The sequence below is a fragment of the Struthio camelus genome, chromosome 29 (genome assembly GCF_040807025.1).
Source record: "Struthio camelus isolate bStrCam1 chromosome 29, bStrCam1.hap1, whole genome shotgun sequence".
NCBI classification, from domain to species: domain Eukaryota; kingdom Metazoa; phylum Chordata; class Aves; order Struthioniformes; family Struthionidae; genus Struthio; species Struthio camelus.
The window spans coordinates 308826-328213 of record NC_090970.1 but is presented as its reverse complement, the minus strand read 5'-3'; the positions used below and the strand labels follow the sequence as shown (position 1 = coordinate 328213).

Sequence of the window (19388 nt, the reverse complement as noted above, 5' to 3'; positions counted from 1 at the left end):
CCCTCCAGTCATGAGTGGGGATGGGTCCCGGACACCTGGGCCCTTCCAGTCATGAGTGGGGATGGGTCCCGGACACCTGGGCCCCTCCAGGCGCTGGTGGGGATGGGTCCCGGACACCTGGGCCCCTCCAGGCACTGGTGGAGATGGGTCCCGGACACCTGGGCCCTTCCAGTCATGGGTGGAGATGGGTCCCGAACGCCTGGGCCCCTCCAGGCGCTGGTGGGGATGGGTCCCAGATGCCTGGGCCCCTCCAGGCATGGGTGGGGATGGGTCCCGGGTGCCTGGGTCGCCCCCCAGGCCAAGGAAGGACAGGGGTGGAGGCTCTCCCGGACGCCTGGGCTCTCTGGAAGGTGCTAGAGGTGCCGTTTGTCTTTATTAATTACTGCTTCTACTTCGTTAGGCCCCGTCTTGGGCGGGGGGGGGGTGTGGAGTGGGTGGAGAAGGTCTCTGGTGGTGGCCTCGGGATGGGTCACTCCTCGTCGTGCAGCTTCTGGGGAGGAGGGAGAAGGGGTGAGGAGGCGGCTGTGGGGCAGCCGTGGGGCAGGCCGTGGGGCGGCCGCGGGACCCACCTTGGCGCCGACGTCGCGGCTGCGGGCCCGCAGCTTGTTGACCTGGGCCTCGGCCATGTCGGCGCGCTCCTCGGCCTCGTCCAGCTCGTGCTGGGCCTTGCGGAACTTGGCCAGGTTGGTGTTGGCCTGCTCCTCCTGCGGGGTCGGGGGGACGGGGCGGGGGGACGGCGTCAGCGGGCAGGTCCCCCCTCTTTCTTCCGTCCATCCCGCCATCCATCCATCTCTTCATCCATCCACCTACCCATCTGTCCACCCCATCATCCATCCATCCATCCATCCATCTCATCCATCCATCCATCCCATCATCCATCCCATCATCCATCCATCCATCCAATCATCCATCCATCCATCCCATCCATCCCGTCATCCAATCATCCATCCATCCATCCCATCATCCATCCATCCCATCCATCCATCCCATCATCCATCCATCCCGTCATCCAATCATCCATCCATCCATCCCATCATCCATCCATCCCATCCATCCATCCCATCATCCATCCATCCATCTCTCTGTCCTTCTTAGTCTTCCATCCCATCATCCATCCATCCCTCTCTTCATCCATCCACCTACCCATCTGTCCACCCCATCATCCATCCAACCATCCATCCATCTCATCCATCCATCCATCCCATCATCCATCCCATCATCCATCCATCCATCCATCCATCTCATCCATCCATCCATCCCATCATCCATCCCATCATCCATCCATCCATCCATCCCATCATCCATCCAATCATCCATCCATCCATCCCATCCATCCATCCAATCATCCATCCATCCATCCCATCATCCAGTCATCCATCCATCCATTCCATCATCCATCCATCCATCCCATCCATCCCATCCATCCATCCATCCATCCCATCATCCATCCATCCATCCATCCCATCATCCATCCATCCATCTCTCTGTCCTTCTTAGTCTTCCATCCCATCATCCATCCATTCATCTCTTCATCCATTCATCCATCCATCTGCTCTTATTCTTCCATCCATCCCGACATCCATCCATCCATCTCCCCATCCTTCTTATTTCACCATCCATCCATCTATCCATCCACCCCATCATCCATTCACCCATCTGCCCTTCCGTCCAGCCAGTCATCCATCCATCCATCCAACCACCCCTTTATGACCCAACTGTCCATCCGTCTCCCACCCCAGCTTTCCATCCCCACTCCTGGGTGAGGGCCAGGCACCCACCGCCTCCTCCGCCTGCCGCTTGTAGGCCTTGACTTTCATCTGCAGCTTGTCCACCAGGTCCTGGAGCCGCAGCAAGTTCTTCTTGTCTTCCTCCGTCTGTGGGGAGGGGATAGATGGGGCTGGGGACATGCCGCTGGGCTCATGGGACCAGCCCTGGGTGCAGGGTTGGGTGGGAGCACCCCAGAAACAAGTCCCCTCCTCAACTCTGGACCCTCACCGTGCCTCAGTTTCCCTGCCCGGGCAGCCAGTATGGAAGCCTACACAGGGGCAGGTGGTGGGGGCAAAGCGGGAGGATCTGGGGCGGCCAGGAACCCGGTGGCTGGAGATTGGAGCAGCTCCACCCTGCCATGGAGGAGACGAGGTGGGGACGCCCCGGGTCACACAATGACCCAGGGGATGATGGGAGTCTTGGCCCTTATCGCCTGGAAGGCGGCGTTTCAGGTGACGCTATGAGCCACGCTCACGTCCCTCTGGCCAATCGTGTTCTAGGTCATGCTATGGCAGTAGCTGATGATCCAGGTCACGCATGGCCCTACGGCCACCAGCTCAATCACGTTCTAGGACACACCGTGGCAGCAGGTGACGATCTAGGTCATGCATGGTCCTATGGCCACCAGCTCAATCATGTTCTAGGTCACACTACGGCAGTGGGTGATGTTCTAGGTCGCATATGTCCCTACTGACACCACTTCAGTCACGTTCTAGGTCATACTGCAGCGCTGTGGCCATCAGGGCAGCCAGAGGCCATGGTCCAGGTCCTCCCATGCCACGGAGGCTCACCTGGTAGCTGAGCTCCTTGACGCGCCGCTCCGACTTGCGGAGGCCCTTGACGCTCTCGGCGTTGCGCTTCTGCTCGGCCTCCAGCTCGTTCTCCAGCTCCCGCACGCGGGCCTCCAGCTTCTGCAGCTGCTTCTTGCCGCCCTTGAGGGCCAGCTGCTCGGCCTCGTCCAGCCGCAGCTGCAGGTCCTTGATGGTCTGCTCCATGTTCTTCTTCATGCGCTCCAGGTGGGCGCTCGTGTCCTGCTCCTTCTTCAGCTCCTCCGCCATCATGGCCGCCTGCCCGTGGAGAGAGATGTTCTAGGTGACTCTAGAAAGATCCTCTAGAGAGCTGTTCTAGATGACTCAATGACCCAGATCCCCTCTGTCGGGCCTGGGGCGGCACGCACGTCCGTGATGGCTTTCTTGGCCTTCTCCTCGGCGTTCCGGCACTCCTGGATGGCCTCTTCCACCTCCGTCTGCAGCTGGGAGATGTCAACCTCCATCTTCTTCTTCTGGTTGATGAGGCTGGTGTTCTAGAGCGGGGAGAGAAGATCTCAGGACACGGCCACAGGACTCCCGCCCCATCTTTATCCAGCCCTGTAGCACCGAGGGAAGGGACTTGGACGGAGCCCGCGCTCTCCACCAGGTCCAAGTGTCCCTGGATGGGGGTGAGGTTCTAGGTAGCTCAACATGCAAGTAGCCTATGCTCTGCCCTCGGCAGGGTTCTAGCATCCCTGGCTGGGGGTGATGACCCTCCTAGGAGGCCTTCACATCCCACCTGCGAGTGGAGGAGCTGGACCCGCTCGCTGGCCTCGATCAGCTCCTGCTCGGCCAGCTTCCGGGCCCGCTCCGTCTGCTCCACCACGGCCCGCAGCTCCTCCAGCTCCGACTGCAGCAGGTTGTTCCTGCGCTCCACGATGGCGATGTTCTCCTTCAGGTCCTCGTTGGCCCGCACCACGTCATCCAGCTGCAGCTGGGTGTCCTGGTGGGACAAGCAGGCCCATCCTCAGCTGGCGGCGCCCCACAGTGGGAGGGTTCACACCCGCCCCCTTCCCCGCCCCCGACCTTCAGGTGAGTCTGGGCCGCCTTGAGGTGGGACTGGGCCTCGGCAGCGAGGCGGTTGGCGTGGCTGAGCTGGATCTCCATCTCGTTGAGGTCGCCCTCCATCTTCTTCTTGAGCCGCAGCGCCTCGTTGCGGCTCCGCGTCTCGGCGTCCAGGGAGGTCTGCAGCGAGTCCACCACCCGCAGGTGGTTCCTCTTGGCCTGCTCCATCTCCTCGTCCTTCTCGGCCAGCTTGCGCTCGTAGTCCGCCTTGACCTGGTTGAACTCCAGCTGGGCCCGCAGGATCTTCCCCTCCTCGTGCTCCAGCGACGCCTGCAGAGGACAGATGTGAGGAGCACGAAAAGCATCAAGAGGACACGGCGGGACGTGGGGGACACGGCACCTCGGCCTCCTCCAGCGCTGCTTGCAGCTCCAGCTTCTCAGCGTCCAGCTGCTTCCGGACCTTCTCCAGCTCGTGGATGGTCTTGTGGCTGGCGCCCAGCTGCTCCGTCAGGTCCGAGATCTCCTCTGCGGGGCCGAGAGCCCGTCAGGCCCTGGGGCAGGAGGCCGGGGGACTCCGGGGAGGTCTGTGCACGCCCACCCTCACCTTGGAGGTTCTTGTTCTCCCGCTTGAAGGTCTCCAGGTGCTCGAGCGACTCCTCGTAGGCGTTCTTGAGCTTGAAGAGCTCGGTGCTGAGGGAGCGGGCCTCCTTCTGCGACGCCTCCAGCTCCGTCTGCGACTCCTCAAACTTCTGCTTCCACTCCGCCAGGATCTGGGCACGGCAGCGGGTGGGGATGAGGGCAAAGCGTCCCCGGATGTCCAGGTTGCCCCTCAACCCCACTGCTGTCCCGCCTGGCCGTGCCCCCCCCACCGCCCCGCTGCGCCCACCTTGTCGAAGTTCCTCTGCTTCTTATCCAGTGCGGCGGCCGCCGCGTTCGACCGCTCCACGTCCACCATCAGGTCCTCGATCTCGTTCTGCAGCCGGTGCTTGGTCTTCTCCAGCGAGGAGCACTTGGCGTTCACCGCCTCCACCGCCTCCTCGGCCTCCTGCAGCCGCTGCGCCAGCTTCTTCCTGCCAGCCAAGAGAGGATAGGAGGAAGCCGGGGGACGGGGACAACCAACAGCTTCACCTTTGGTGACCCATGCAGCAGTGGGACCCACTTGTGCCTTCTTCCACCCAAAAGGAAGCCAAGGTGTTGCTCCTTCTCAGCTGCTTTGTGGGTTCTAGACCCCTCTAGAGACCTCCAGTCTCGCCTCCCCATCGTTCCCGGTTGACCCATAGGAGTGGCCCGGGCGTGTGGGATAGCCCCACAGTGCTGAGTCTTCCCGTTCTGTCTCCCGGGGCTGGTGGTGAGGAGGGGAGGGCGGGCGGCGACTCACTTGGCCTCCTCCAGCTCCTCGGTGCGCTGGATGGCATCCGTCTCGTACTTGGTCCTCCACTGGGCCACCTCGGAGTTGGCCTTGGACAGGGCACGCTGGAGCTCGGCCTTGGCCTCCGTCTCCTCCTCGTACTGCTCCCGCAGCAGGTCGCAGTCGTGCCGGGCCGACTGGAGGGCGTGGGCCAGCGCGTTCTTCGCCTGGGGGGTGAGGAGAAGGCAGGGCCGGGGGGCCCATGTCACCCTGGCCCGGCTCGGCGTCCTCCAACTCGGTAAGTGGTGGTGTTGCTCTCCTCAGCCCAACTCAGCCTCCATTAGGTCAACCCGACCTCCTTTAGACCAACCTACTCTTTCTCCATTAGACCAGCCCACCCTTTCTCCATTAGACCAACCCAGCCTTCTTAAGATCAACCCAACCCAACTGCATTTAGATCAACCCAACCCAAGCACCATGAGATCAACCCAACCTCCTTTAAACCAACCCAACCTCTTTAAGTCCAACCCAACCCAACTGCATTTAGATCGTCCAACTCAACCGCCATGAGATCAACCCAACCTCCTTTAGATCAACCCAACCCAAACTCCTTTAGACCGTCTAACCCAACTTAAGTGGTCCTAGATCCACCCTCCCAGCCCAGCCCACCCCAGCCCTTCACCTGGTCCAATCCAACCTCATCACCTTTAGACCCACTCTCCCAACCCATCCCCCTTGAGCTTGACCCGCTCAGCCCAGCCCAGTGGCTTTTTGCCCACCCACAGACCTCACCTTTGCTTCCTCCTCCAGCTGCCTCTTGAGGTCCTCCATCTGCTGGGTGTACGACTGCTTGCCCCGGGTGAGCTGAGAGATGAGGGCCTCCTTCTCCTCCAGCTGGCGGGACAGCTCTCCTGCAGAGGTAGGGCAGGGCTTTAGGGATGGGGAGCAGGTGGATCAGGGTGGCGGGTCTGCCGGTGGGGGGTCCCACCGTTCTCGGTCTGGAGCTTGGCCCGCTGGGTGCTGGTGTCATTGAGGGCTCGCTGCATCTCCTCCAGCTTGGCCCGGTGCTCGGCCGCCTGGTCCTCCAGGCTGCGGGACACCTTCTCCATGCCCACCTGGTGGAGCAGAGGATGGGGCGAGGGGAGGGACAAAGCAGGCCATGGGGACGATGTCCTCCTTTCCAGCTCGGGCCCGCCCCCCAGCAGGCCAAGCCCCACCCCCAACCTTGGCCTTGATGAGCTGCTCCATGCTGGCGCTGACGTCGTCCAGCTCCAGCTTGAGCTCGCTCTTCTCCTTCTCCAGCTTCTGCTTGACGCGCTGCAGGTTGTCGATCTGCTCGCCGAGCTCGGCCACGCTGTCGGCGTGCTTCTTGCGCAGCGTGGCGGCCGTGGCCTCGTGCTGCAGCGTGGCCTCCTCCAGGTCGCGCCGCATCTTCTGGAACTCGGCCTCCCGCTTCTTGTTGAGCTCGATCTGCACCGAGGTGGCGCCGCCCGCCTCCTCCAGCCGCTCGCTGATCTCCTCCAGCTCCCGCGACAGCTCCGAGCGCAGCTTCTCCACCTTGGCCCGCCCCGTGCGCTCCGCCTCCAGCTCTTCCTCCAGCTCCTCGATCCGCGCCTGCGGCCCGGGCACGGAGACACCGTCGTCAGGCTTGACTCAACCCAACTCAACCAGTTGGAGACTCTTTGGTGCAACTCATCCCCACCAGCTGGAGATTCTCCAGCTCAACTCAACCCAACCCAACCCACTGGAGACTCCTCAGTGCAACTCAACCCAACCCAACCAGCTGGAGACTCTTCGGCCTGACTCATCCCAACCACTTGGAGACTCCCCAGCCTAACATGATCCAGCGCCATCACCACCTTAAACTGGTCTTTGCTTCCTGGCCAGCCCTTCCGAGCTGCAGGTCAGTCACATCGATCTATTCACCCCATCCCAGACTGGCTGCATGGAGACTCATTGGCTCAGCTCATGAGGTTGTTTAGCTCGACCGTTCCCACCAACTCTTCCGCTTTTTAGATAAAGCGCCTCAGCTCAAGCTGCCTTGAAATCTCTCTTCTGAACCCAAGCCTGGCTTGGCATCGGTCTCTTTGGAGGCCGTCCAGGCCAACCCAACTGCCCTTTGACCAACCCACCCAACGTGAGACTGCTGGACATGGGCTCATTTCAACCCAGCCTCTCCCCACCTAACCCTGGGGACAGAGAGCGGGACATAGTTTATCTTGGCTCTAGATTGGGTCTAGGCTTGGTAGACCATCCTCAGCTCGCATCCGAGTTTTGTCCTAGAGCACCCTTTGCTCTAGAGTGCCGGGAGAGACCCCGTGCCGGATGTTAGCGCCGCTTGTTTCAGAGCTGGGTCTCTCCTCCAAGACCTCTGGGGCTGGAGGTGGGTCCTCACCTGCAGCTCTTTCATCTTCTTCTGGAGCTGCAGGGCCAGCGCTTGTTCATCCTCGATCTTGCTGTTCTGCTGGTGGATCTCAAACTCTTTCCTGCCGAGAGATGTGGAGAGAATTGATGTCTCCACCTTGGACCCTGGACTGCGTCAGACTGGGGAGGAAGGTCCGGCCTCACTTTTTGAGCTTCTCCTCCAGCTGCTGCTTGTCGTTCTCCAGGTCCATGATGTTCTCTTGGGTGAGTTTCAAGTCACCTTCCAGCTTCCGCTTGGCCCGTTCCAGGTCCATCCGGATCTTCTTCTCCTGCTCCAGGGACCCTTCAAGCTGCAAGGAAAAAAGGAGGAGAAACCCCAGGCCCTGGTCACCTCTGCGGCAGGAAGCTCCTCAGTGGCCAAAACAGCACCCACGGTGGCACCAACCCATACTCACGTCATCCGCCTGCTGCTCCAGCTTCACTTTGGCCTTGGTCAAGGTGTTGACCTTGTCTTCTTCTGCCTGCAGGTCGTCCAGCGCTTGCTGGTGGGACTCTTGCAGGGCCTTCTTCTCCTTCGTCAGCTTGGCGATGATCTCGTCCAGCCCGGCCATCTCCTCTGTGAGGTTCTTGACCTGCGTGGGGAGAAACGTCCGGGGTGGGAGGCCACCAGCTTGGTGCCCAAGGCAGGGCAGAGAGGGAGGCTTGTTCTTGTTCTTGGCCAAGCCAACGAGGCCCCTAGACCCCAAGCAGCTTTAGGCCTCCTCAACCCTCGGCTTGGAGTAAAGGTCTTTCCCCTGCCCTCACCTTGTTCTCCGTGGCGTGTTTCTCCTTCTCCACCTTGGCCAGCGTCAGCTCCAGGTCATCAATGTCCTTCTTGAGTTCCGAGCACTCGTCCTCCAGCTTCCTCTTCTTGGCCGTGAGCTCGGCGTTCATCTCCTCCTCGTCCTCCAGGCGCTCCGTGAGCTCCTTCACCTTGGCCTCCAGCTGGATCTTGTTCTTGATCAGCTGGTCGCAGCGCTCCTCGGCATCATTGAGGTTGTCCTGCTCCTGTGCGTGGGCAGGAAGGAGCGTCAGGGCAGCGTTGGAGGCAGCAGCACCCCAGGGGTGGGTGGAGGGCTTGTGAGCCATTTCCCCTCCCACCCCCGGACATGGTCTGGGGCAGAGGGAGCTTCACTCACGGCCTGCACTTGCAGCTGGAGATCGTTCTTCTCCTGCAGCAGAGAGACCATCTTCTCCTCCAGCTCCTTCCGCCGCGTCTCCGACTTCTCCAGGGCTTCCTTCAGCCGCCCGAACTCCTCCTTCATGGTCTGCACCGGACCCCAAACCCAACGTAGCGGTGTCCATCCGGGGCGGGTGGACCGACGCCATTTGTCCTTCTCCACCCACCCATCCGTCCCATCCAGGTCCTCAACAGGTCTGAGGTCACCCCACCTGTCCCATCACCCGTCCTCCCACCTGCATCTCCTTCTCCGTCTCGGCGCTCTTCAGCAGGGGCTTGATCTTGAAGTAGAGCTTCATCCAGGGCCAGTTCTTCACCCCCATGAAGGCCCGGATGTTCCACTGAATCACCAGCAGTGCGTCCCTACAGTGGGGGACACCGAGATGCTGCTGTGCCGGAGCAGCTCTCCCACGCCCCTGGCCCAGCCCCGGGGACCTGGAGCCTCCTCCCCAAGGAGGATGAGCCGTCCCCACCCCGTCTCACCGGCGCTCCAGGATCTTCTTGAACTCGATGCGCATGAGCTGCCCCCGGGCCTGGGCCTGGATGCGGGTGATGATGCGGGAGAGGCGCTCATCCCGCATCTCCTCTAGGTGGCCCAGCAGCCCGGCCTTGAAGAAGACCTGGTGGAGGGAAGGAGGCGGTGAGGAGCAAGGTGGTGGGAAGGGCCATTGGGGGTAGCGGGGGTTGGGTGGAAGGGCTGACGGGTGGAGGGGTCAAAGGAGATGGCTCGATGGAGGGATGGATGGATAGATGGAGGGATGGAGGGTTGGTTGATGGATGGATGGAGGGATGGATGGAGGAACAGATGGATGGATGGACGGGTCTGTAGATGGGCAGATGATGGGACTATGGGGAATGGAGACCACACATCCGGGTCCCACCTCCTTGGCCTGCACAAGCCCTTCACCTTCTCTTGCCCCCCTTTCACCCAGCCCCACTGGCCCCTCCCACCACCTCCATGGCCCCGCCCCCCCACCCCTCACCTTGGTGTGCCCAAACTTGTACTGGTTGTGGTCGATGTCGAGGGAACCCAGGAGCTTCTCGGCGCCCTTGCGGCTGTCGATGAACTGCCCCTCGGGGATGGCGGCGGGGTTCAGGATGCGGTAGCTGGAGAAACGAGGGGGAAACGCCCCAAAAATCAGCCCCGGCCGGGCGGGGCGTCCCACTCCCCTCCCCCCCCGACCCCGGCCGCGTCCCACCTACCGCTGGCGGAAGTCCCCGTAGAGGATGCGGTTGGGGAAGCCCTTGCGGCAGATGCGGATGCCCTCCAGCACCCCGTTGCAGCGGAGCTGGTGCATCACCAGGGGGTTGTCCATCACGCCTGGTGGGGTGGGGGCGAAAAGGGGCGGGGCTCAGCTGCTAGCCCCACCCACTAGCCCTGTCACCTCCCCCATGCCCCCCCCAACCCATCTCACCAGGTGCCTTCCGCTCATTGGGGATGATGCAGCGGACAAAGTGGGGGTGGGTGGTCTTGAGGTTGGTCATCAGCTTGTTGAGGTTCTCCTGGTGGTGGGGGAGGGGACGGGGGGGGATTGTGGCTGAGGCCCACCATGGGAAGAGCCAGCGGTCTCCACCCCCGTGCCCAACGGGAGGTTCTCCTCCCTCTGCCCCACGGCAGGTCCCCTCCGCACGTCCCTCGGAGGTGGGACCCCTCACCCGGTGCAGAGCTGAGACCGTCTGGAAGGAGGAACCTTTCTTCTTGGCTCCTTTCCCCTTGCCTCCATCACCACCTGGGGAGAAGAGCAGGGATGGAGGGGGTCCAGCCATCCATCTCTCCATCCATCCTGCCCAGTCTTCTCTTCCTTCAGCTCCTCCAGCCACCAGTCCACCCTCTCTCCACCTATCACTGTCCCTTTCCCATCTCCCATCCATCCCTTTCCCCATCACCCATCCACCCACCGGCATCGGCCCCCGCGTAGTTGGAGAAGAGGTTGGCCAGGAGCTTGAGGGACGACTTCTGGTAGAGGCCCACCACCGTCTCGTTGAGGGGGTCCTTGTTCTTCTCCAGCCAGCCGAGGATGTTGTAGTCCACCGTGCCAGCGTAGTGGATGAGCGAGAAGTGGGCCTCCGGCTTGCCCTTCACGTTGCGTGGCTTCCCGAAGTTGGCCGACTTGCCCAGGTGGTTGTCAAAGAGCTTGGCCTTGAAGGTCATGTCCGTGGCCTTGGGGAACATGCACTCCTCCTCCAGGATGGACATGATCCCCATGGGCTGCGCAACGGAGGAGCTCGTTGGCCACGGAAAGGACTCAGCGCGGCCCAACCAGCTACCTGTGGGGTCTCCGGTGGGTCCCAGCGGGAAGGAGCCTTCTCCAGGAGACCACCCCAGGAGCTCCTGGGGCAGGCGGTACCTTCTCAATGAGGTCGATGCAGGCCTGCAGGTCCATGCCGAAGTCGATGAACTCCCACTCGATGCCCTCCTTCTTGTACTCCTCCTGCTCCAGCACGAACATGTGGTGGTTGAAGAACTGCTGCAGCTTCTCGTTGGTGAAGTTGATGCAGAGCTGCTCGAAGCTGTTGAACTGGGGGTGGACAGACAGGGCGGGGGTCAACATCACCCTCAGTGGCAGCAACGGGGTCAACTCAGCACCCAGCGGCGTCAACTCAGCATCCAGCGGCACCCAGTTGACGCCCAACGGGATCAACAGGGTCATCAACCCATCACCCAACGGGGTCAACTCAATGCCCAGCAGGGCCACGTGTGCCCCCAAGGTCAACACAGCTCTTAAGGAGGTCGACCCAGCAGCCAGGTGGACCAACCCAAGGACCAAGGCAGCACCCCTAGACTGGGCTGCCCCACAGGGACCCCCTGGCCCCCCCGCCCCGGGGCCTTCTTACGTCAAAGATCTCGAAGCCAGCGATGTCCAGCACACCGATGAAGTACTGCCGCGGCTGCTTGGTCTCCAGGGAGTTGTTGATCCTGGTCACCATCCAGTTGAACATCTTCTCGTAGACGGCCTTGGCCAGGGCCCCGATGGAGTAGTACACCTGGGAGGACCGGTGGGGTGGAGAAGGGGGTGAGGACGGGGAGCGGGAACCAGGGAGAGGAGAAGGAGCGGGCAACGATGCACCACCTTGCCTCACCTGCTGGACATTTTGCCCCTTGGTGACGTACTCGTTGCCCACCTTGACCCGGGGGTGGCACAGCCCCTTGAGGAGGTCGGCCGAGTTCAGCCCCATCAGGTAGGCCGACTTGTCCGCATCTGTGGTGGTGGTGGTGAAGGAGACACATGCTCAGGTCCCACCGACGTCCTGCCAGGTCCCCAACCCCATCCCCCCCACCCCAACCCCACCTTCGGTGCCGTCGGGCTCCGCCTGCTCCTCCCGTTGCTTCTGCTTGAACTTCATGTTGCCAAAGTGCATGATGGCGCCCGTCAGCTTGTAGACACCGGCCTTCTCCTCTGAGGTGAAGCCCAGCACGTCGAAAGCGTTCTGCACCGCAGGTGGCGGGGTCAGGCCAGGGCCTGGCCTCCCCCACCGCCACGCTGAGGGCACGTCTGTCGGCTGGCCACCACCCATCCGTCCATCCATCCATCCTGCTGCCCTTCCTATGCATCAGCCCATCCGTCCATCCATGGAGTTACCCATCCATCTACGGAGTCATCCATCCATCCATGGAGTCATCCATCCATCCATCCTTCCATCCAAGGACTCCTCCATCTGTACCTCCATCCAAGGACTCCTTCATCCATCCATCTGTCCATCCATCCATCCTGCAACCCTTCCTATGCATCAGCCCATCCATCCATGGCATCACCCATCCATCCATGGAGTCACCCATCCATCCGTGGAGTCTCTGTCCATCCACTTAAGGACTCATCCATCCATCCATCCATCTGTCCGTCCATCCATCCTGCTACCCTTCTTGTGCATCAGCCCATCATCCACCCATGGAGTTATCCATCTATCCATGGAGTCCCCTCTCCATCCATCCCTCTAAGGACTCCTCTATCCATCTGAGGACTTCTCCAGCTATATCTCCATGCAAGGACTCATCCATCCATCCATCCATCCATCCATCCCTTCACTCAGCAGCTGACTTCTCTTCTGCCCCCCTTCCTTCCTCCTGAAACCTGCGCTCCCGCCCCACCGCTTACGTCGGTGGCCATCAGCTCTTCCGAGTCGTCGATGGAGGCCACAGTCACCTCCCCTTGGGAGACGTAACTGTAGTCGTAGGGGTTGTTGGTGATGAGCAACGTCTCTGCTCCGCAGCACACGGTGGGAAGGAGGGAAAGAAAGTGTTTACGGTGGCCCAACGGGGTGGCCCGGTCTCGATTGCCACCAGCGCGAAAGAACGAGTGAATCAGTGAAGAAACCAAAGGAGGAGAAAGTGAGCAGAGAGATCGACACCGCGTGCCGTGCCGACCCTCAGCCCGACTCACCGAGCAGCTCCGGCTTCTTGTTGGAGAGGATCTGGTAGAAGATGTGGTAGTTCCTCTCAGCCTTGAGCTGGAAGATGACCCGGGACTTCTCCAGGAGGTCTGGGAGAGGGGGAGAAAGGTTTGAGGGAGGTGGAGGGCTGGATGGGTGGGAGGGCGGAGGGAGGGATGGGCAGATGGGTTGGTGGAGGGATGGATGAGTGGAGAGATGGATGGAATGGCTGGGTGGTGGGATGGTGGGATGAGGAGATGGTGGGAAGAGGAGACAGGCCAAGAGATGGATGTGCAGAGGGATGGATGGAGAGATGGACGAATGTGTGGATGGATGGACGGTGGGATGAGGAGATGGGTGGTGGGAAGAGGGGCTGGATGGAGGGATGGATGTGCAGAGGGATGGATGGATGGAGAGATGGGCGAATGTATGGATGGAGGAATGGATGGATGGTGGGAAGAGGGGCTGGATGGAGGGATGGATGTGCAGAGGGATGGATGGATGGAGAGATGGGTGAATGTATGGATGGATGGTGGGAAGAGGAGCCAGACGGAGCGACGGCGGGAGGAGGAGGCGGGCGGAGGGAGCCCCACTCACAGGTCTCGATGTCGGCCGACGCCAGCTTCCCGGTGGCCCCGAAGTGGATGCGGATGAACTTCCCCTGCGAGGGCGGGAGCGTGAGGTGGGGCAGGACCTCCCCCCCCGCCCCACACCGGACCCTGCCCCCCAACCCCATCGCCCTTCACCCGGCGCTCACGAATCGGGACGAGTTGTCGTTGCGGACGGTCTTGGCGTTGCCGAAGGCCTCCAAGGCGGGGTTGGCCTGGATGATTTGATCCTCCAGGGTGCCCTATGGGAGGTGGGGTGGGGGTGGCTGAGACCGGGGCACTGCTCGGGGAAGCTCGCAGCGCCACGGTGGTGGGAGGAGAACCGGGACGGGACCCACCTTGCTGCTGTTAGCCGCCTCTTTCTTGCGGTCGCCGATGGCGGCGATGCTGGCGAAGTACTGGATGACCCTCTTGGTGTTGACCGTCTTCCCCGCCCCGGATTCTCCGCTGAGGTGGGGCCGGGGTGAGAGGAGGGGCTTGGGGGGGGGGTTGCGGTTTTTTTGGGGGGGGGGCCGACCCCTCCGCCATGGGGCACGGGGACTTACGTGATGAGGATGGACTGGTTCTCCCGGTCTGCAAGGAGAGGAGGTGGCTCAGACGGGACGGGCGTGTAGGGGGAGGCTCAAGGTCCCGTTGACCCCCCACCCTGTCCCCCCCATAGGTTTTTGCAGTGGGGCCGAGGTGGGGTTGGTGGTCATGGCCAGTTGGGGGGCTCACGCAACGTATGGCGGAGTGTCGGGGGTCGGATTGGGAGGGCTGGTTGGGGGTTGTGGCCGGGTTTGGCTCGTGTTCTAGGTCCTGGGGGTGGCCATGAGGGTTCTTGATCCGGGGGGGGGGGGCGCGCAGGCTCGAGATTTGGGCTGCCGTGTTGGGTGTGAGGTTCTTGATTTGGGGGGGGTCAAGTTCTAGATCTGGAGCTCGCTTCTCCAGCCTTGGTCTTTTTTTCCCCTGGTTCTTGACCTGGGGTTCCGGATCTCAGCTTGGGGATTCAGGACCTTAGTTCATCGTCCCCCATCTGCCCCAGCCCAGGACCAGCTTCAAGGGCCTGTTTTAGGGGGCTGGTTCTAGATTTGGGGCCCTACCCGTGAGCATGGACTGGTAGGCGTTGTCGGAGATGGAGAAGATGTGGGGAGGAGCTTCGCTCCGCTTCTTGCCCCGGTAGGCGGCCACCACCTCGGCGTTGTAGACGGGCAGCCACTTGTAGGGGTTGACCGTCACGCAGAAGAGCCCCGAGTAGGTCTGCGCAGGGGGGCAGAGCGAGAACGGGTTGTCCCCCTCTCGAGGGACCGACAAGGAGGTGCCCTGTTCTAGGTGCCCCAAGAGCTCCAGGGAAGGTCATCTAGGTGCCCCAAGGGCTCTGGGGGAAGGTCACCTAGTCCTAGGTGCCCCAAGGGCTCCGGGGAAGGATCAGCTGGTTCTAGGTGCCCCAAGGGCCAATGAGGAAGGGTCACCCAGTTCTAGGTGCCCCAAGAACTCCAGGGAATGGAGGATCAGTTCTAGGCACCCCAAGGTCTCCAGGGATGGGATGTCTGGTTCTAGGCGCCCCAAGGACTGCAGGAAAGAGACACCCACTTTCAGGTGCCCCAAGGTCTCCAGGGAAGGGAGGATCGGTTCTAGGCACCCCAAGGTCTCCAGGGAAGGGATGTCTGGTTCTAGGTGCCCCAAGGACTGCAGGAAAGAGACACCCACTTTCAGGTGCCCCAAGGTCTCCAGGGAAGGGAGGGCTGGTTCTAGGCACTCCACAGGTTCCAGTGAACCAGGTTCTAGGTGCCCCAAGGACTCCAGAGAAGGAATGGCCAGTTCTAGGTGCCCCGGGGGGCTCCGGACTCACGTAGATCATCCAGGCGGCGTAGCGGTCCTTGAGGTTGTAGAGGACGGCGGGCTCGTGGAGGAAGGTGAGCATGGCCATGTCCTCGATCTTGTCGAACTTGGGCGGGTTCTGCTGGTGGACGTCGGCCTCCTTCACCGTCAGGGTCTGCCGGGGGGCGCCGGGGGGCGGGCAGGGTCAGCGTGGGGTGGGGGGGCAGGTTCTTCCCAGTTCTCCCAGTCCCATTAACCCATTACAGCCCGGTTCCTCCAGTCCCATCACCCCATTGCACCCCAGTTCCTCCCAGTTTTGCCACCCCATTGCAGCCCAGTTCCTCCAGTCCCATTGCAGCCCAGCTCCTCCAGTCCCATCACCCCATTGCTCCCCAGTTCCTCTAGTCCCATCATCCCATTGCACCCCAGTACCATCACCCCATTGCACCCCAGCTCCTCCCAGTCCCATTAACCCCCCCATTGCACCCTAGTTCCTCCTGGCCCCATCACCCCATTGCACCCCAATCCCATCACCCCATTATGCCCCAAATCCCACCACCCCATTGCACCCCAGCTCCTCCAGTCCCATTACACCCCAGTTCCTCCAGCCCCATCACCCCATTGCACCTCAATCCCACCACCCCATTTCACCCCAGTTCCTTCCAATCCCATCACCCCATTGCACCCCAGTCCCACCACCCCATTGCACCCCCCAGCTCCTCCAGCCCCATCACCCCATTGCACCCCAGTCCCACCACCCCATTGCACCCCCCACCTCCTCCAGCCCCATCACCCCATTGCACCCCAGTTCCTCCAATCCCATCACCCCATTGCACCCCAGTCCCACCACCCCATTGCACCCCAGCTCCTCCAGCCCCATCACCCCATTGCACCCCAGCTCCTTCCAATCCCATCACCCCATTGCACCCCAGTCCCACCACCCCATTGCACCCCACCTCCTCCAGCCCCATCACCCCATTGCACCCCAGCTCCTTCCAATCCCATCACCCCATTGCACCCCAGTCCCACCACCCCATTGCATCCCACCTCCTCCAGCCCCATCACCCCATTGCATCCCAGTTCCTTCCAATCCCATCACCCCATTGCATCCCAGTCCCACCACCCCAATGCATCCCAGCTCCTCCAGCCCCATCACCCCATTGCACCCCAGCTCCTTCCAATCCCATCACCCCATTGCACCCCAGTCCCAGCACCCCATTGCACCCCAGCTCCTTCCAATCCCATCACCCCATTGCACCCCAGTCCCACCACCCCATTGCACCCCAGCTCCTCCAGCCCCATCACCCCATTGCATCCCAGTCCCACCACCCCAATGCATCCCAGCTCCTCCAGCCCCATCACCCCATTGCACCCCAGTCCCACCACCCTCTTGTACCCCAGCTCCTCCCAGTCCCACCACCACCAGCACCACCACCTCCTCCCCCCTCCAGGACCCCCCGCCCCACCTTGCCGTGCTCGGTGTGGACGGTGACGGCGGCGCCGTCGCGGGCCACCACGCGGGCCTTGACGAACTCCTCCTTGTCGTCGGGGACGAAGCACTCGGCCCGGAGGTCGAAGGGCCGCGTCTGGGCCTCCAGCCGCTCCTTCTCCGACTTGCGCAGGAACGGGGCGGCCGCCCCGAACTCGGCCATCTGCGCGTCCCCCATCCTGCCGCCGGCCGGCCCCCGCGTCAGCCTCCGGCCCCAACCCCCTCAAAACCGCCCCGCCGGGCCCCGAAATAGAGTTCGGATCGACCCCTCCGCCCCCCAAAAGACAGCCGCATCGGTCTCGCCCTCCAAAAGAAGTCAAGATCGACCTCAAAATGCCCAGATCGACCCCAAGAATGTCAAGAGCGACCCCCCCAAAACTACCCAGATCGACCCCAAGAATGCCCAGATCGACCCCAAGAATGTCAAGAGCGACCCCCCCAAAACTACCCACATCGACCCCAAAAATGCCCAGATCGACCCCAAGAATGCCAAGAGCGACCCCAAAACTACCCACATCGACCCCAAAAATGCCCAGATCGACCCCAAAAATGTCCAGATCGACCCCCCCAAAACTACCCAGATCGACCCCAAAACTACCCAGATCGACCTCAAAATGCCCAGATCGACCCCAAGAACGCCAAGAGCGACCCCCCCCCAAAAAACTATCCCTCTTGACCCCAAAACTACCCGGATCGACCCCCAAAAATGCCCAGATCGACCCCAAGAATGCCAAGAACGACCCCCCCCAAAACTACCCACATCGACCCCAAAAATGCCCAGATCGACCCCAAGAATGCCAAGAGCGACCCCAAAACTACCCACATCGACCCCAAAAATGCCCAGATCGACCCCAAGAATGCCAAGAGCGACCCCCCCAAAACTACCCACATCGACCCCAAAACTACCCACATCGACCCCAAAAATGCCCAGATCGACCCCAAGAATGCCCAGATCGACCCCAAGAATGTCAAGTACGACCCCTCCCCAAAACACCCGGATCGACCCCCCCCAAAATGCCCCGGTCACCCCCAAAATAACGACCGGGTGGACCCCCAAAACCGCCCAGATCGACCCCAAAACCACCCGGATTCACCCCAAAACGCCAAGCGCGCCCCCCGCGAGCCGCCCGCCGCCCCACACCTGCCGCTCGGGGTCCCGCGTGGGAGCTGGTCGGAGCTGTGGGGCGGCCGTGGGGGCGCTGAGGGGCCTCCCGGACCCACATAGCCCCCCCGGACCCCCCCAGATCTGCCCCATAGCCCCCCCGGACCCCCACATCCGCCCCAGATCCCCCCCCAGACCCCCAGATCTGCCCCACATCTGCCCCATAGCCCCCCCGGACCCCCACATCCGCCCCAGATCCCCCCCCAGACCCCCAGATCTGCCCCACATCCACCCCATAGCCCCCCTGGACCCACATATCCGCCCCATATCCCCCCCCAGACCCCCAGATCTGCCCCACATCTGCCCCATAGCCCCCCTGGACCCCCACATCCGCCCCATATCCCCCACCCAGACCCCCAGATCTGCCCCACATCCACCCCATAGCCCCCCCGGACCCACATATCCGCCCCATATCCCCCCCCAGACCCCCAGATCTGCCCCACATCCACCCCATAGCCCCCCTGGACCCACATATCCGCCCCATATCCCCCCCCAGACCCCCAGATCTGCCCCACATCCACCCCATAGCCCCCCTGGACCCACATATCCGCCCCATATCCCCCACCCAGACCCCAGATCTGCCCCACATCCACCCCATAGCCCCCCCGGACCCACATATCCGCCCCATATCCCCCCCCAGACCCCCAGATCTGCCCCACATCTGCCCCATATCCCCCCCAGATCTGCCCCATATCCCCTCCCAGACCCCTATATCTGCCCCATATCCCTCCCAGACCCCCACATCCACCCCATATCCCCCCAGACCCCCATATCTGCCCCACATCCGCCCCATATCCCCCCCAGACCCCCAGCTCCACCCCAGATCTGCCCCATATCCCCCCAGACCCCCACATCCACCCCAGATCCCCTCCCAGACCCCCATATCTGCCCCATATCTGCCCCATATCCCCTCCCAGACCCACATATCTGCCCCAGACCCCAGCCCCATATCCCCCCAGACCCCCATACCCACCCCATATCCACCCCCATATCCCCCAGACCCACATATCTGCCCCATATCCACCCCATTCCCCCCCAGACCCCTATATCTGCCCCATATCCCCCCCAGACCCCTATATCTGCCCCATATCCCCCCCCAGACCCCAGACCCACCCGCTCGCACCCCGGTCCCGGCACCCACCTCCTGCCCCACGGCGCCCGGCCGCCTTTATGGGGCCCCGGTGCCGGCCCCACCCCTGGGAGGGGCCATGGGGGGGGGAGGGGCCCCCGGGCCCCCCCGGCGCATTCCTGGGCCGAAGGCAGCGGGACCCCCCAGGGGGCCCAGGCGTCCGGGCCGGCCCCGTCCTGCCCCACACATCCCCATTGCACCCCCACCGAGGGGGCCCAGGCGTCCGGGCTGACCCCGTCCTGCCCCACACATCCCCATTGCACCCCCACCGAGGGGGCCCAGGCGTCCGGGCTGACCCGTCCTGCCCCACACATCCCCAT

At 62.4% G+C, this 19388-nt stretch overlaps 1 protein-coding gene across 1 annotated transcript; it reads right to left on the bottom strand.

The window, feature by feature from the left end:
• Window positions 1-341: 341 nt before the first annotated feature.
• LOC104147303 (myosin-6) lies at window positions 342-19078 on the bottom strand. Its single transcript, XM_068921681.1, has 41 exons — window positions 19053-19078; window positions 17919-17954; window positions 16755-16956; window positions 15320-15463; window positions 14571-14727; window positions 14034-14061; window positions 13827-13935; window positions 13638-13730; window positions 13478-13541; window positions 12892-12990; window positions 12607-12710; window positions 11803-11941; window positions 11594-11712; window positions 11348-11497; window positions 10861-11031; window positions 10412-10721; window positions 10169-10242; window positions 9928-10015; window positions 9716-9833; window positions 9496-9619; window positions 8996-9132; window positions 8749-8875; window positions 8472-8600; window positions 8098-8340; window positions 7749-7925; window positions 7498-7643; window positions 7325-7415; window positions 6154-6543; window positions 5918-6044; window positions 5722-5840; window positions 4960-5156; window positions 4468-4651; window positions 4186-4351; window positions 3982-4106; window positions 3603-3911; window positions 3316-3519; window positions 2945-3070; window positions 2559-2834; window positions 1779-1874; window positions 570-704; window positions 342-490 (listed from the first exon to the last, which is right to left on the bottom strand). The coding sequence occupies exons 3-41, from the start codon at window positions 16953-16955 to the stop codon at window positions 470-472; spliced, it is 5817 nt and encodes a 1938-aa protein (XP_068777782.1). The 5' UTR covers window position 16956; window positions 17919-17954; window positions 19053-19078; the 3' UTR covers window positions 342-469.
• Window positions 19079-19388: the final 310 nt, after the last annotated feature.

Coding starts and splice junctions, on each gene's coding strand:
- LOC104147303 (XM_068921681.1), bottom strand. CDS start 16,955: ATGGGGGACGCGCAGATGGCCGAGTTCGGGGCGGCCGCCCCGTTCCTG. Junction 3,520..3,602: donor CGGCCCAGACTCACCTGAAG/GTCGGGGGCGGG, acceptor TTGTCCCACCAG/GACACCCAGCTGCAGCTGGA. Junction 1,875..2,558: donor TCAAGGAGCTCAGCTACCAG/GTGAGCCTCCGT, acceptor CCCTCCCCACAG/ACGGAGGAAGACAAGAAGAA.